Source organism: Parus major, chromosome 19 (genome assembly GCF_001522545.3).
Source record: "Parus major isolate Abel chromosome 19, Parus_major1.1, whole genome shotgun sequence".
In the NCBI taxonomy this organism is placed as follows: Eukaryota; Metazoa; Chordata; class Aves; order Passeriformes; family Paridae; genus Parus; species Parus major.
This window is the reverse complement of record NC_031787.1, coordinates 8,382,508-8,397,852: the sequence shown is the minus strand read 5'-3', so window position 1 is coordinate 8,397,852 and position 15,345 is coordinate 8,382,508. Positions and strand designations below refer to the sequence as shown.

General features: G+C 48.2%; 1 protein-coding gene across 1 annotated transcript in view; it reads right to left on the bottom strand.

Annotated features, from left to right (window-relative positions):
* Positions 1-224: 224 nt before the first annotated feature.
* Positions 225-15,345, bottom strand: part of AATF (apoptosis antagonizing transcription factor) — a 37,259-nt gene continuing 22,138 nt past the window's right edge. Inside the window, exons 9-12 of the mRNA XM_015646969.3 lie at positions 14,469-14,536; positions 13,227-13,307; positions 10,290-10,361; positions 225-1,071 (exon numbers count right to left, since the gene is read on the bottom strand). Coding sequence (XP_015502455.1) covers positions 1,008-1,071; positions 10,290-10,361; positions 13,227-13,307; positions 14,469-14,536 — 285 coding nt within the window. The 3' untranslated portion in view covers positions 225-1,007. The remainder of the gene's footprint in view (positions 1,072-10,289; positions 10,362-13,226; positions 13,308-14,468; positions 14,537-15,345) is intronic.

The window sequence follows — 15,345 nt, the reverse complement described above, 5'->3', positions numbered from 1 at the left end:
TCTGCCTGGCCAGAGCTGGGGAGGGAGGAGAGGGAAGGGAAATCGATGTCCTTCCCTGGGAGCTGCAGCTCCTCTGCGAGGGAGCGGAGATTTATTCACCCCTGAAAGCTCTGCTCCACCCAAAGTCAATCCTCACCTGGCACTTGGCCTTCTGAAGGAAACCTGATGTGTTCCCACAGGGCAGGAGGGACCCTGGGGCCATTCCTGCACGGATCACACCGGGACAAGCAGCTCACAAACCTCTTTAATTGGGGTGCCCAAAGCCCAGCCAGGGACAGGGTAACTCTGGCACAAGCTGTGGCAATCAGTGATCTCAGAGAAATGCCAGGTCTGACTGATCAGGGCAGCTCCCAAATTCCCTTCATGGGGATTTACTGCAAAGCCCCCACACCCCTCAGCTCTGTCCTGGGCTGGGACCCTGCCCTTGCTGGAGAAGTCCCCGGGAGCAGCAGCAACATCCCAGCACATCCCATGTCAGGAGCAGCAAATGTCCCTGTGTGTGCTCAGCAACCAGAATGGGAACTGGGAGCCCTGGTGCCTGCACAGGAGCACCTTTCCTCTGTTTTCAGTCCATGTTAATTATGGAAATGACATTTAAATCCTCTTGACTGGTGAAAAATGAAGTCACACACTCCCAATATGCAGCCAAGCACCAGAACAGGGCACTGAACCCCCCCAGCCCCCAAATCTCCAAGGTTTTAACACAACCAGGAGGGGATGGATTGTGTCCCTCCCCCACACTGTGCCCAGGATGCAAAATCAAGGTCAGGAATTGAAAGGGAATAGTTAAAAATGGATTGTCTTTGGGAGGAAGCACTCCAGGCTGGACAGGGGGTGTTCAGCCAGGCTCACTCTTTTCTCTGACTTCACAGGGTTTGATGCTCCTTCAGGGAGGATTTCAGGGACAAAGCAGAGGCTGGAGAGAGCTGGATCTGCTCCTGGGCAGCCTGAGGGAGCAGCTGAGGGCAGAACCAGCTGGGAGAACACCAGCAGCTCAACCCCAGATCCTAATTCTGCTCCAGCTCTTCTCCGTTCCTGACTTTTCCAAACAGCGACCGATAAAGCTCCGTCCTGGGAAAAAAAAAAGGTGGAGAGGGAAAAGTTACTTTTCAAGGTCAGAATGGAAGCAAAAGGCTGCCACAAAACCTCCACTCCTTCCATAGGAAAGGCCTCATGTAATTAAAAATGCATTTGAGAATCTTTATTAATAAATACAGGCTGGGGGGGGAACTCGTGTGAGCCCAATCCCAGGCAGGACAGAAATATGGAAATATTCCAGTGTGGCTGGATATTGCATCTCCAGAGAATGAGGGTTTCTATAAGTTTGCCCTTTACAGACAGGCTCTTCAAGTAAGAAAACAAGATTGAATATTTTAATAGGATGTACGGGGCTGTGAGGAGGATTCAATCACACAGCCAACGTGGGGCTGTAATTTAGTTTTCATACATTTTCTTGGACAGTACTTGAAAAACAATGAAAATGACCCAGCAACAAGATTCCAATTAATATCCCATGTGCAGCAATTCTGATAACAGGAGCAAATTTCCCTTTAAAAAAAAAAAAAAAAAGAAAAGTGGGCTGGTGTTATTTATCTTTAATTTTAGAACCAGAGAACGTGAGCTGGGGGAAAGGAGGGATTCTTATAAACCAGGCATGGAGGGAAAAGCAGAGCAAAAGCTGGATTTTCTCTGCCTGCAGCTCCTAAAGCCTGTGGTGGGTGCATAGATGGGGTTTTCCCTTCCAAGCACAGCAATATTTGGGTTTGGGCCAAATACACCTCCATGGGAGGTTCCCTGTCAGCTTCCAAAGGAGGAATTCCATGTCCAGCAGAGAAGGCAGAACTTCCCCAGGAAGTGAAGGAATGAAGTCTCAGTGCCAGCAGTGCAGGATGGATGGACAGTTTTGTGCTGCCCGCAGGGAACAGCCTCAAACTCCCCTCAAAAACCACCCTAAAGGAATTTGGGAAATTCCAGAGGGGTCTTGATCCTCTCTCCAGGCTCTCTAGGCCCTTCCCCTTCCACATTCATTTGTTTTTTCCATCCCCAGCTGCCCATTTTGGGGAACTCCAAGGGAATTACTCAAAGAGAGCAAAGCTTCTGTGTCTGCCTCATGAGCAGCTAAACCCCAAAGGTGCTGCTCTGCAGCTGCCTTGGCCTTTCCTGCTGGGGGAGAACCCAGGAGAAGAATTCCTCAGGTTTTTGTCTTCATTTCTGTGGGTTTGATGCTCTCCTGTGGGTGCAGGAGTTCAGGGATTGATGCTGAATTTGCTCCAATCCCACAGATTTGAAATAAACAGTGATTTTTCGAGCAAGCAGGGCCCAGGGAGGTTTCAAGGAAGAATTTGTCTTTGCTGGCAGAGCAATGTTTGCTGGCACTGACAACTGTGACATGGAAACTCCAGGTTTGGGGGTCAGGGGGATTCCCTCATCCTCCCAGGAATGGCACTGGCAAAAGGAATGGGATGAAGCAAAATCCCAGGATAATGACACAGCAGGGACAGACACAGATGAGAGAAGGAGAGAAATCAGGTAACCCCAGCACCCCCAAAACAGGGCAAATATTTCACCCTGAAAATAAAATATAAAAGAACCCAAGCCTTTCCCCCCCTCTCATCAGCCAGGCTCCCTTTCTCTTCCAGCCTCTCCCCTCAGCAGGATTTAACCATGCAGAGAGTAAAACTCATCAATCCTCCAGGTTTAACCTTGTCTGTGTTTCAATTCACCAGGGTAAGTGCAGATTTTAATACTTTCAGCCCCCTTCAGGCGATGCATAATGAACTTGGATTTTGGTTAAAAAAATATCAAATTTCTCTCCTCCACCCAGAGATATTAAACAGCAGACTTGAGGCAGAGGGTTGAGACACCCAGTGCTACCTGGAGCTGGGGGAAAGGTGACTTTAGCACCAGGAGTGCAGCCTGTGCTGAGGAATAACCTGGCCAGGTAATTAACACAACTTCCACCTCAGCTACAGCCAGAGCAGGTCGATACAGGGGTCTTCCCTGAATTAAAATTTAACTTACCCTTTATTGCAACCCACAAAAGCAAGTAATGAGCACTAACATTTTTATTTCTTTTAAACTGTCATTTAGGCTGTAGAGGGGATAATTACCTATTTCCACTGTAGTAAGGTTTTATCACCCTTAGTGAGGCATTTTCTAATTTAATATTTTTACTGTATTATCATAAAACCTGTTTCTGGAAAAAATGATCAGGAACCACACAGCCATTTGCCATAAAACATGTGTGTGTAAGTACCTTGGCTTAATTATTTATGCATCTCTTCCAGAGACAGGGGATGGCACGTGGCACCTCCCCACCTGGACACTGCTGCTTCCAGGTCAACAATATCAGTTTTAAAAATGAAATAAAAGCAGCTCCAGCCAGTCCAGGTGGTGAGCTGGGGTGCTGAGAGTGGTTCTTCCCCCTCCAAACCCCAGGTGTTGCCACCACAGACATTTTATAGGCAAAACAGAGAGAAAGGAGTGCCCTGGATGAATATTAATGGCTGCAGCACATTTCATAAATCTCCATGAAGCATCAAAATATAAATCAGAAAACCTCTCAGCAGATCCCCAGGAATCTCCTCTGCCCCCCTGCAGCAGCACCAAACACTCAGAGGGGAAACCAAACACGGGAGGGGGCAGCCAGTGCTGGGCTGTTCTGGGTAATTACAGTCATGTTATTTCCTTTTTTAAAACACAGTTCTGTAAATCAGTAGAACAATATCAAGGGGAACAATTCAGTTTCTAAGGGGTGGTTTTTTTTATTAAAATAGCCATAGTGCTCCAGTCACTGCTGTGCTCTTTAGTAAAAATACCCTCCAACCAACTTCTCTGCCTTTTCCCAAGTACCTTTTACTTCTTCTCTTCTTCTACCCCCCAAAAAAGACAATTTAGAATATGCCACAAGCAGTACTGAAATGAGTACATCCCCCATTCCTACTGCCATCCTCTGCTGGGAACTATGAATTTTTAATTCACAAGAACTGGAGAAGATGGAACATAAACACCCGTGGAAAACACACAGCTCCTGATGGAATCTGAAGTTTCCTTGGAGAACTTTCTGTGTGCCAGACTGGCTCAGCTGGTCAGGGCAGGTAACACCAGGTTTGGGGGTTCAGCCCGTGGGTGGATCCTGCACTGAAGAATTGGATTTGATGATCCATGTGGGTCCCTTCCAACTCAGAATATTCTGTGAAATGTTTTGTCCAGTGGTGTGAAATTCAGATTAAAGTGCCCAGCAAGCAGGAAGAGACAAAACAAAGCTGAAGCCTTAAATTTCTCAATAAAAATGAGTATTTCTCTTACAAAATGAAATGAAAGGAACAGGAATTCCAGGTGAGCTTGGTGTGCTCAGTGCCCAGGGGATTTTACCCACTCAAAATCCCAGGTATTGCTGCTCCACACCAGGAAGGCAAAACAGGCTGAAACCATTTATTCCCAGTTTCTACCCAAAGGTTGAACCAGCCCCAATTCCCAGCCAAATCCTAAAGCCAAGAGGGCTCTGCTGTGCATTCCCACAGCTCCCAGCACACATTCCCTGCCCCAGCATTCCCAGATGGGATCACTGGGATGGGGTTAAAGGGGCTGTGGGGCTGCTGCAGCCCCAGGAGGTGGCACTCACCCTCTTCCCAAAATCCCAGCCAGAAATCCCAGGAGGCTCACAAAGGGCTCCTGCAATCCCCTCCCTCCCAGGCAGGTCGGGATCGGGTCCTTTGTGCCTCTGCAGATGCTTTTAGCTTTAAATTACGGGAGGTGACATGTGACCTCTGGCTCGTCCCCTGGGGGCAGCCAGGGTTTATAAATATTTCACAAAGCTGGGTCTGGCCCTAAACAAAGGCACATCTGGAGGGGCTGGATGTGGGGATGGGGTGAGGACAGGGGGACAGCAGAGGGATGGAGCTCAAGGCACCATCCCCAGCCGTACCCAGCCCTGAGCTCCATCCCTGCACCAATTCCAACATTCCAGCAGCTCTCGGCCTCCTGCCCCGAGCTCACAGACACAGAGCACTGCTGGAACCTCTCTCAGCCTGGTTTTGGTCCCAACCCCATTTCCACAGGAGCTTTTGCAGCACAAAGCACAGAAGATGCAGAGAACCAGCAAACACAGAGAGGGGCAGACACCTCCAGGCTGCTCCACTGGCTCGTGCTCCAGCAGCTCCAAATTCCCCAGGAAATCCATCAAGTGTCGCTTTCCCAGGCTGGTTTGGGATGGGTATTTGAGCAGGGCAGGCTCTGGGATGCTGCTGGGAAGTGCCCTGTGCAGAGGGAATCGTTCTTTGTGCTCCTCATATTCCGAGGACGATTTCCCTCTTTCACAGCTTGCCTGTTTTATAACAGATTTGATGCAGGAGAAGACAAATTGTCTCACAAAGGAAAAACGACAAATCATCTCGCAGCCCTTAACAGGTTATTTTTTTTTCCCCTTTTAAGAAAGAAATTTCCATACCAGAGGTGCCTGTCTTCTTGCCAGGGATGTCAAACATCAGCTGTGGGGACAGGATGATTCCAGCCCAGTGCCAGCAGCTGGGTCACGCTGCACTGGCAGCTGAAGCCACAGGACCCTGTGCAGCCCTTCCAAAAGCCCTGGATGAGGGACACGGGTGCCACACTGCACCTCCAGGGGCTCACCAAGCCACAGGCTGGGGGGATTTTAAATACAACTAAACCAGGCACAAAGAGAAGAAATCTCAAGGCCAGGCTGGACACTGGGGCTTAGAGCAGCCTGGGACAGGGGGAGGTGTCCCAAACCAGTCTGGGATTCTATGGTACCAAAGCTGTGGTGCCTCAGGATCAATCCAAGCAGGTTTAGTGGCACAGGATGATGTTTCTCCTTTGGTTCTTGAGTGCCCTCCATGCTCCTGCTACTCCCTTTGTTTCCTAGAGCAAAGCCAGAGCAGGACATCCTCTCTCCCAGGCTGGGTCTGAACAAACCTGGAGACATTTTGCTCACACCAGCAGGGTCAGTGGGGTTTGTGCCATGCAGCAAAGGAGCTGTTGGCTCAGTTCTTCCATCTGGAAGGGCTTTGCTTCCTCCCAGGAATTCTGTGCTGGTGAACACCCTGGATTGACAATCGCCGAGCCCAAATTCCTCCATTAATCTGCTCTCATGGTGTTTTAATACCCCAAGTACAAAGTGAGCCAAGTTAAAGGCTGGTATCTCACCAACCTTTTTTTTTTTCATTTTTTTTTTATTAAACTCTTATGTCATATGAGTAAATTAATCTTTTAATACCAGGATTTCCTGCTACGTACCCCCCTCTGCTTGCGAGACGCTCTGTGACAAAGCAAGTGCACTAAAGGGAGAATGCTGATTGGGAAAATGCACAGGGCCTGGCTGGATCCAAGGGAAAGGCTCTAATCCAAACCTCACTGGCAGCTGGATAATCTGGGTGTTAATTCAGCCTCCCAGCAGGCAGCACTCTGCTCCTGCAGGAGCAGCACTGGGCTGGAGGCTGCTGTGCCACGCAGGACCCCACGTTCATTTCCTGCACTGGGATGTGGGATTTAAGGAAGTGATTCCCACCTCACCTTGTGGTGACACTGCAAGGCTTGACACAGTCCCATCAGAGCCATCTCCTTCCCTCTGATTTGGCTCATGAAGGATGCAAATTCCTCCTCCCTAATGAGGATCCCCTTGCCAAGGCATAAACCAACCTGTATAAAATGGGATCTATTCCCCCACCCACCTTCCCCCAGCTGTAAATCCCCATCTGCAATTCCAGCGTGTCCCTCGTGTCCTGCCTGACTTTCCTGCAGGAAAGGCTCCCTCAGAGCCCTGGGTGCCAGGTTTAATGATGATGTATGGGTGCCCCTGCCCTCGGGGGGTGCGGGGAGGGGTCACTCGTGTGACACCGCCTGCCTGGGTATCAACAGCAAATTATAAACCGTGTCAATCCCAGCTAATGCAAAGCTGTAATCCTCTTTAACAAGAGATCAAATCAGTGCCATGAGTTATGTTCATTCTGTAATCTGATAAGAAATAGAGTGAGCCTCTAATAAAAGAGTAATGAGAGCCCTTAATGATGCTGTTAAAAGGTAGCGCCAGTTAAAATATTGCTGTTGTTCCAGCTGATTAGATCACTGTTGCATATTTGCACAATCTTGTTTTACCTGTCAGAATAACCTGAGTTGTCTTGGGAGATAAAGGTGTTTGGACCAAAGATCTGTGTCCTTAGAGGATGTCTCTTCCTGCAAGTTACTGTTCTCCAGAGGTGAAATTAGGGTGTTCATCAGACTTTGCAGTGATGTGACACCAGCCCTTGTTTCAGTGTCTCTCCCCTCACTCGGGGCCAGTGCAGAGCCCTGGGGGTTTGTGTGTCACAGCTGCCACAGGATAAACCCCAAATGCACACCCAGCTCTGCCAGGAACACAGCCTGGCCTGGGACTTGGATCCACCCCACACCTGCCCTCACCCTGCAGGTCTCCAGGGGCAATCCTGAGCCTCAGCTTGTCCAGAAATAAATACATGGATCTGGCACAGGAGCTCTCTGCAAGTGCACACACATCTGAGCTGCCAAAAGGGGAGGCCTTCAGGGCAGTGACTGCACAGAAGGTCTGGGCTCAACCTCAGCTCCAGCCCAGTCCTGGGTGGGATCTTTAGGAATCCCCTGAGGCTTTTGCCTCAAGGATCTCTGGAGCCAAAAGCCTGTGGAGATTGGGGCTGTCACCTCTCTGTGCCCCATTTCACCTCTCTGTGCCCCATTTCACCTCTCTGTGCCCCATTTCCCAAAGCAAAGACTGGCCTGCTCCCACCCTGCTGCTCAAGGTACTGCTGAAGGATCCATGTCCTGGTGATGGCAAAAACCTATTCCAAGGGAAGTCCAAGAAGGGGAAACCACACGAGGCCACCCTCAAAGCCAGGAGAAACCACAACCAACCTTGTCCTGCCCCAGACAGCTCCTCTCTCCTCTGGACAACCCCAGACCACACTCCCAGCTTTGCCTTTGGGTTCCTTGTCCCAAGGCAGAGCATTTACACAGCAGTGACCTTGGGCCGATTAGAAAAACCTCGGCCCACGAGGACAATAAATGTGTTAAAGTCTATAAACACAGACCCCAAGGTAACCATAAAAATCACTGCCCAGTGTGTGTTTTAAAATACTACCAGAGAGGGGTTAAAAGGGAGGAGGGCTGGAGGCCACCAGTGCCCCACACATTACAACATAAAAGATGTGAGCAGGAGGTTAAAGAGCCCTGCCCATGCTTGGGGTGCCTGGAAATCGGGCAAGGGGAAGATTAATGCCTCCAGCAATGCTGTCATCCCAACCAGCAGCAAGAGTCAGGCAGAAAGTGGCAGGGATGTTGACAAAGGAAGCTCTTTGACTTGTGTGCTTCCCTTCTCGAATTCAGGCTGTAAAATCTGGAGTGATCCCCTTCTCCTGGCAGTGCTCAGGCTGCTTCTCCCCACAGGGATTTCTTCTCTTTCTGTTTGCACAGCCAAGGAAGAACCAGAACCACAGCACCACTCACTCCCTGCACTCTGCACTGCCCCCAAGCCCACCCACACCTGCAGACACGTATTTATTTATGTACTGCTGCCTTCCTGCCCCTGTGGCCACTGGTAAAACCCAGAGGGAAAGCTCTGCCAGCTGTTTCTACATCCATTTTATACACTGGCACTGAGAAATCTCTCTCACTACAGCACAGTGCCCTGTTGATCAGAGATGTATTCATTTTGGGGTCATGCTTTTTAAGTGTCTGACCAGAAAAAAAACAGAACTCAGAGCACACTCAGTGAAGTGTACATGTGCATTTTCAATCCAGTAAGTCATACCTGCAAACAATAAAATTATCTGCTTCTGCCACAAAGGGAAGCTGCTGCTTCCCTCTCCAGCACAGAAGCATGGCCTGTTCTGTTTAATTCACCTGCAGATGTTGAATTCCTCTTGCCTTGTGTGGTCTGGCTGTGTGCTGGACAGAGGTTTTGTGGCCCGTGCCAAGGGCAGGGGCATTTAACCAGAGGTGGAGCTGACCCCAGAGAGTGGCTCTGGTTTTCAAACAAATGACTGAGAGCAGCAGATCTCTTTACTTGGGGAGAGCTGAACCAAAACACCTCCAAAAGTCCTCATTTTCAGACCCCACTGCAGTGTTTTGGATGTGTTCTGTGCATGGATGCAGACACAAATGGTGGAAACTGGGCACGAAGACAAAAAGTAACACCCAGCTTTTCACAAGAATTCCCACTCAAATGTGCAAGGGCTGCTGCAAAGAGGAAGCAAGAACCTGTTCCCAAGAAATTATGGTCCTAAATTACAGCAGAGGGAAATTTAAGCTAAACATTAGGAGGCTGGAGGAACGGCTTGGAGCCCACCACATTTCTTTTTGTGGTGAGAGGACTGAAAAATCAGAGCAGCTGGGGCTTTGCTTTGAAAAAAAAATTAAAAAAGGAGATAAAAAAAAAACAGAGTAAAACAACTCTGAGAAAGATGCAGTGATGAGACAGCACAGGTCCTGTGAACACAAAACTTCTCATCCATAAGTCTTGCAATCCCCCAAAAGGCAGCAGCAAGAGAGCAGCAGGTATTTGGTTTCCATTTCACAAACAGACAAATAACATCTCTCCCTCACAAAGCACAAACATGTTCCACAACCCAAGGGAAAGATGTTTCTCAAGCTTTCTGCGTCCATTCACTGGAAAAATTATTCCACCTCCTTTTCACAAGCAGATTTGGGGTTAAAGTGCATTGCCAAAGAAATATGGGTGGTTGTGTGGGAGAGCTGCCTGGTGACTATGCACAAAACTTCACTGGTGCTTTCTTTACTAATTACTACATTAAAACATTATAGTCTTCCAATAAAATCCTTTACTCTTTAAACAGAGATAAACACAAGCAGCATAAAAGTCTTGAGTGAATCTTGGAGAATTATTCCATTTATTAACTGAGCTAGGAAACTGCACATGAACCAGAATACAGAAGTTGTCATTTCTGTTAGAAGAGAAGCTCTTTTTAAGTTCTGATTCTACCTGAAGACACCAGGTGGCTTAGCTGTGTATTTCCAAACTAATTCCATAAAACAGGGAAATTTCAAAATGGGAGGAGTTCTAAAGCAGCAACCAAAACATAGGTGCTGAGATTTATGACAACTTCTCGTTTGGTGTCACAGTAATTACAGAGTGAAAGCTCAGCCAGGCTGCCAGGACAGATGTGACCAAGACACCCAGGCTATGATGCCAGTGACAAATGGGGAACTGATAAGAAGGAATGGAGAGGGTGACAGGCTGAAGAACAGGTCAATACCACGCTGTCATGGAGCCATTTGAGAAACATAATTAATCTTGTACTCACCTGGCATCATCATTCATTGTGCACTGGTCAATAGGTGCCATGAAGCTCACCAGCTTGCTGTGGACATGGTACCTGAGGAGAGCAGCAGGCAGCACATCAGGAGCTGCTCACAAGCAGGAAATGCTGCCTGCCTGCCCAGGAACAGCCCAGCTCCCCCAGGGAAAGCAGGGCTGGCCTGGGGGCTGATCCCTAAGGAGTGGCCAGCTGCAGCTGGCAGTTCCCCCTCCCCTCCCAGAACAGGAATAATCAGGTGACACAATGAACACCAAACTCCTTCTCATCCCAGCCAGGGACAGCACAGCAGCAGCCACAAACTGTGAGCCCCAGACAGACAGCCCTGAGGGGTCAGACAGACAAACAGCCCCTCCTTCCCAGCCCTCCCTCAGCTGGCATCCTCACCCCCTGCTGACACCTGTGCCCACTGCAGGCAGCAGGAGCACCAGACCTGCTCCAGCATCCATCTGCTCAGAGCTCTGCAGGGCCCTGAAGGACACCAAAATCCCACTCTGGAGCCATTTCCAGAGCTGGAAAATCTTACCCTGAGTAACCTGCAAACAGAGCATGTGAAAACAAGGGGAGGAGGAGACAGGAGAAGGCCTGTGCACAGATGGGATGGGGCGTGTTCTCATCACCCAAACATTGCTGCAAGCTCTCCTGCCCCTCCTGAGAGAGCATCTCCTTCCCATTTGCCACCCTGGGCAGGAACCTGCAGGGATTTCATGATTTATATTCAAGGACCAGACATAAAATCTAACAGGGTACTGAGAACCTCTGAATGAGAAGGCTTTAAACCCTGTGTGCAGGGGATTCCAAACCCAGGTGTTTGTGTGCACTGCCTGCCTAGCCCAGCCTGAGGTGTTCCATCCAGGCTGCTGCTATTTTTAGAGCTTGACAAATAACAGGCAAAAGGATTCACTAGCATTTGCCCAGCCTCACCTTTCCACTGTGCCACCTCTGCACTCCCTTTTGTTTGCCTGTGCAGGAACCTTGCCCAGGGGTGCTGAGCTCACAGCCCCTCTCAGAAGGCTCAGCAGGCACAGCCTCACACCAGGCTTCTCTGCACCCTGCAGCCTTTGTCCTGCCTCTGGAAGGAGCTGCCCTGCTGTGATGCTGCAGGGATGGATCAGGAGCAGCCACAAACCACAGGGGACAGCCTGGGCTGTGCAGAGCTCCAGGGGACAGCCAGGGCTGTCCTGGCACGGGCTCGTGGCCACTCAGCCTCTGGCACCAGCTGTTTGTCCACATCTGATTGCTTTTTAAATCAAGGCTCTGAAAACCCCAGCCCAGCAGATGTGAAATATTTCACTTAGTGGAGGGAAAGACGCCCCACACTGCAGCAGCACAGATCAGAAAACACTGACAGGTGAATGTGAAAGAGGTGTGCAAACATCCCTCCTCCACAGCTCCCTCCAGCAGGTTTCTCAAGTTTGGTTTTTGGATGAACTTATTTCCCCTCTTAGTGCCCAAATTTCCCTCATGCCAAGTGGAAGACTGGCTGCTTCTGGAAGCACCTGAAGATCCTCAGCCCCTCCAATAATCCAGCACATTGCATCTAAACTGGCTGTAATACTGAAGCTTTGCTAAAAATGAAGAATTAAGGAGAAAGATGAAACTTGGTATTATATACTTGGCTCTCCAGGATCTCAAAGTGATGAAGGCAAATTTAAGCACCGCTGTGCCAGTTTTAGAGAAAGAGAAGGAAGAACAGAGGGTCAGGGATCTGCCTGGGATGACACCAAGTCTCAGTGGGAGCACCAACTATTTAAAAACACCCATTTAGGCTCTACTTTCCTATTCTGAAAAATGCAGGAGCTTAACTGCATTTTAATCCCAAGCACAGACAATGAGACTTTCTTTCTTTTATTGTTATTTTCCCTGCAGGGTCAGTACAACTTTTAGTTAAAGAAGCCAAAAGAGGCACCTAAGATGGAAGACTAGGGGGGAGAGCTGCTCTCCCAGGACTGCTGAAGGCACAGACTGCACACAATGAGAGACCTCCCCATTATTCCTGGAGGTTTACGAGGCTGCCTCAGTTGTGTGATGTTGTCAGGAGTTTTGACTGAATCCTGAATATATCCAATTATGTGTGATGCTGACAGAAAAGAATATTGATAGTCAATAATTATAGGCTTTTCAGGCCAACAAAGTAGCTCTTCCCTCTTTCAATAAATTATCTTATGACATCTATCTTAAAAATTGCTATGCCAGGCCAGACCCAGACTGACTCCACTGACTTTCTATCAGATGCCATCTAAACTCAGGATTTATAGTTTACTCACAAAGGATGGTTAATGTGGTGGATTTTTCAGGAAGCAGAGCAGCTTTTCAGCATCCTCCCTCCTCCACCACAAATCATGCTGATCTCAGGGAGACTCAGGGAGCTGCTCTGCAAAGGGGAAACACCCCCTGCTCTCCAGGCTGCTTCCCTTCCCACGTGGAAGATTCTTCCACTGAGTTCAACCCAAATGAGTGATCCAGGAGGGAAATGATTCAGACATGAAGGAAGCTGTGATGTCAGTTACCAGCAAAGAGGGATTTGACACCAAATTCCACCTGGCACTCAGTGAGAGATAGAGATTTACCTGAGGTATTTCTGCACATCTTCCCTTGGAGGTGCTGCCCACGTCTCAGTCAGGAAATACAAATTGCCCAAGAGGGGTTTATTGGCTCTCTCTGGAAATTACAGCCCCAAATGGCTCAGGGACATGTGAGCACCTTTCTCTGGAGTTTCCCCAGACCCTGACTGGGGCAATGCCACCAAGCTCTTATTGCAGGCTCCATGAACATCAGCACCCAGAAATGCCCTCAAAGTCACAAATCAGCCAACATCCCCCAGAGCCAGCTGGGGTAAAACACACCCAGAGCTCTCAGACTTTTGTTTTTGTTTTTTTTTTTTTAAATCAGGACTTGTGTGTGCTTGCAGAGGGTGTCACCCACCTGATTCTCCTTCCTTTGCTGGCTTTTCTGTCCACTTTCTTCTTTATTTTGCTCCGTAACTTCTGGATGGCCAACCACTGCCTGGGGAATGCAGAACAACAGCAACACAACTTCAGAGCCACTCAGCACTCCCAGAAAGACTCTCTGACCCCCAACTGTATTAAAAGTTCCACTTCTCAGCCAGAACTTCCTCAAGTCAAAGAAGTTTCCAGCAGAGAAAAACTTCTCCTGGTTATAAATATTTTTTTTTAACTGAAACGAGCGTCATCTCACCTGATTTATACAATGAAAACTCGACATCAGGGAAAAAATCTAACAAAATCCAATTACTGCAATCTTAATATAATCTTAATTACTGTAATCTATTTTATTGTAAAGTCAGATAAATGTACAATGCAATCACCACTTAAATGTAATTTTGTCTATATCGTTTTAAATCACAGTGAATAGCTTTCCATAATATTCCAGACATACACAAAATAAATCTGACACATTGCACTAAAATTTGGGTGATATTTTACAAGGAGAAAAGTTGTTTCACCATCACAAAATTTCCTGATGCATTTTCTTCCCCTCCTGATAGACAATCCCCCCCCAAAACTGTTTCAGGGAAGAGCCCAACTCCAGCTTTTCCAGCTTCCCTTGGCTTTTACACTTTTCTGAATCAGAGAAATTCTGTGGCTATTTCAATGTACACTGCTCATGAAGTGGCATCTGGAAGATTTCTAACTACTTTCTAACTCTAAAATTAAACAGAGAAATAAGAGCTTCATTGCATAGAATTATATTTTACTTCTGCATGCAGGGAACATCCCCTGATACTGTTTCAATTGTATAGGATCTTTTCTTACAGGAGGGATACACAGGAATTGCTTTAGCTGATGTCAGAAGGTTTATTCTTCTAAAACAACAGCAAAGCAGAGTTAACAAAGACACAAAGCCAAATTTCAGCAGTGGACAGCCAGTTTTTGTGCTGCAGGAACCACTGAGAGACAGAAATACCTGGACCAAACCTTTCCAATGGGGAATTATCTCCAGAGGATCACACACAAACAGCTGACAAGTCAGACTGGGTGATCCATAACTCAGGAGTCTGTTAGAGAGGATGAGCTTCCTGCCTAATGTCATAATGCCTTTTTCCAGGTGAACTCAGGATTTTGCCCTCTGCAATGAGCTGGACTGGAGGGGCACAGGTCACTTGGCTGGGCTGAAGGCAGAGATGTCACAGCCAGTCCCACTCACCTGCCCATGGCCACCTGGTCGTTGGGGTCCAGGGAAGTGGTTTTACGCTCGATCAGCTCTCGCAGGAGCTGCAGGAAAGACAAAAATTCCACGTGAAATAAGCACAGTTGTTGTGTAGCCAGCTCCCACAGGTGAAACAGGGGCAGATGTGCAGGAAAAGCTCAGCCCCACAGGGCTCCCCCCAACTCCTGGGGAAGGGCAGGGGGAGCTGAAACAATTCCCAAACAGGAGCTGGGCAGCGACGCTCGCTCGAGGAACAGCACAGCAAAATAATTTTTATGGCTACAGTAGGAATGCTCAGGCAGCCTTTTCTATTTCCTTTCATGTCCTGAGGGCTGGGGTTTGTCCTCTTTGCTTCCTGCAGCCAAAGGATGTTGTGAACAGCCTTTTTGGATCCTTGACTGGTGCTGCGTGTTTATCACCGCTCGCTGCAAACCGTGCGTGCCATGCCTTGGGTATTGGCCAAGATATCAGCACAAGGAACAGAAATAAACCCTCCAAAACCGAGGGGAACAAACTGCTTTATGCAGCAAGCACAGACATTACTGCCTCAGCTCAGAAACACCTGAAACAGACCCACCTGGAAACAGAATCCAGGCAATTCCAGGGAAGAAAGGATGCAGGATGCTTTTCCTCCACCCTGCACCTTCCTCTCCTTCGAGGCATACATCACATTACCAGAAAAAAAAGAGTGATTCAAACATAATTAAAAACCTGACACTATTTTCTTTTTTCTACTTGCTTATTTTTGGAGATTATTATTGCTGCAATTACATTTAAAAATTCCAGGAGCCTGGCCACTGGTTTATTATCACTAGAAAACAGCAAGCTACTTCTCTGCCCTGTTTATCTGATTGATTCCCAACATCTTTCTGGC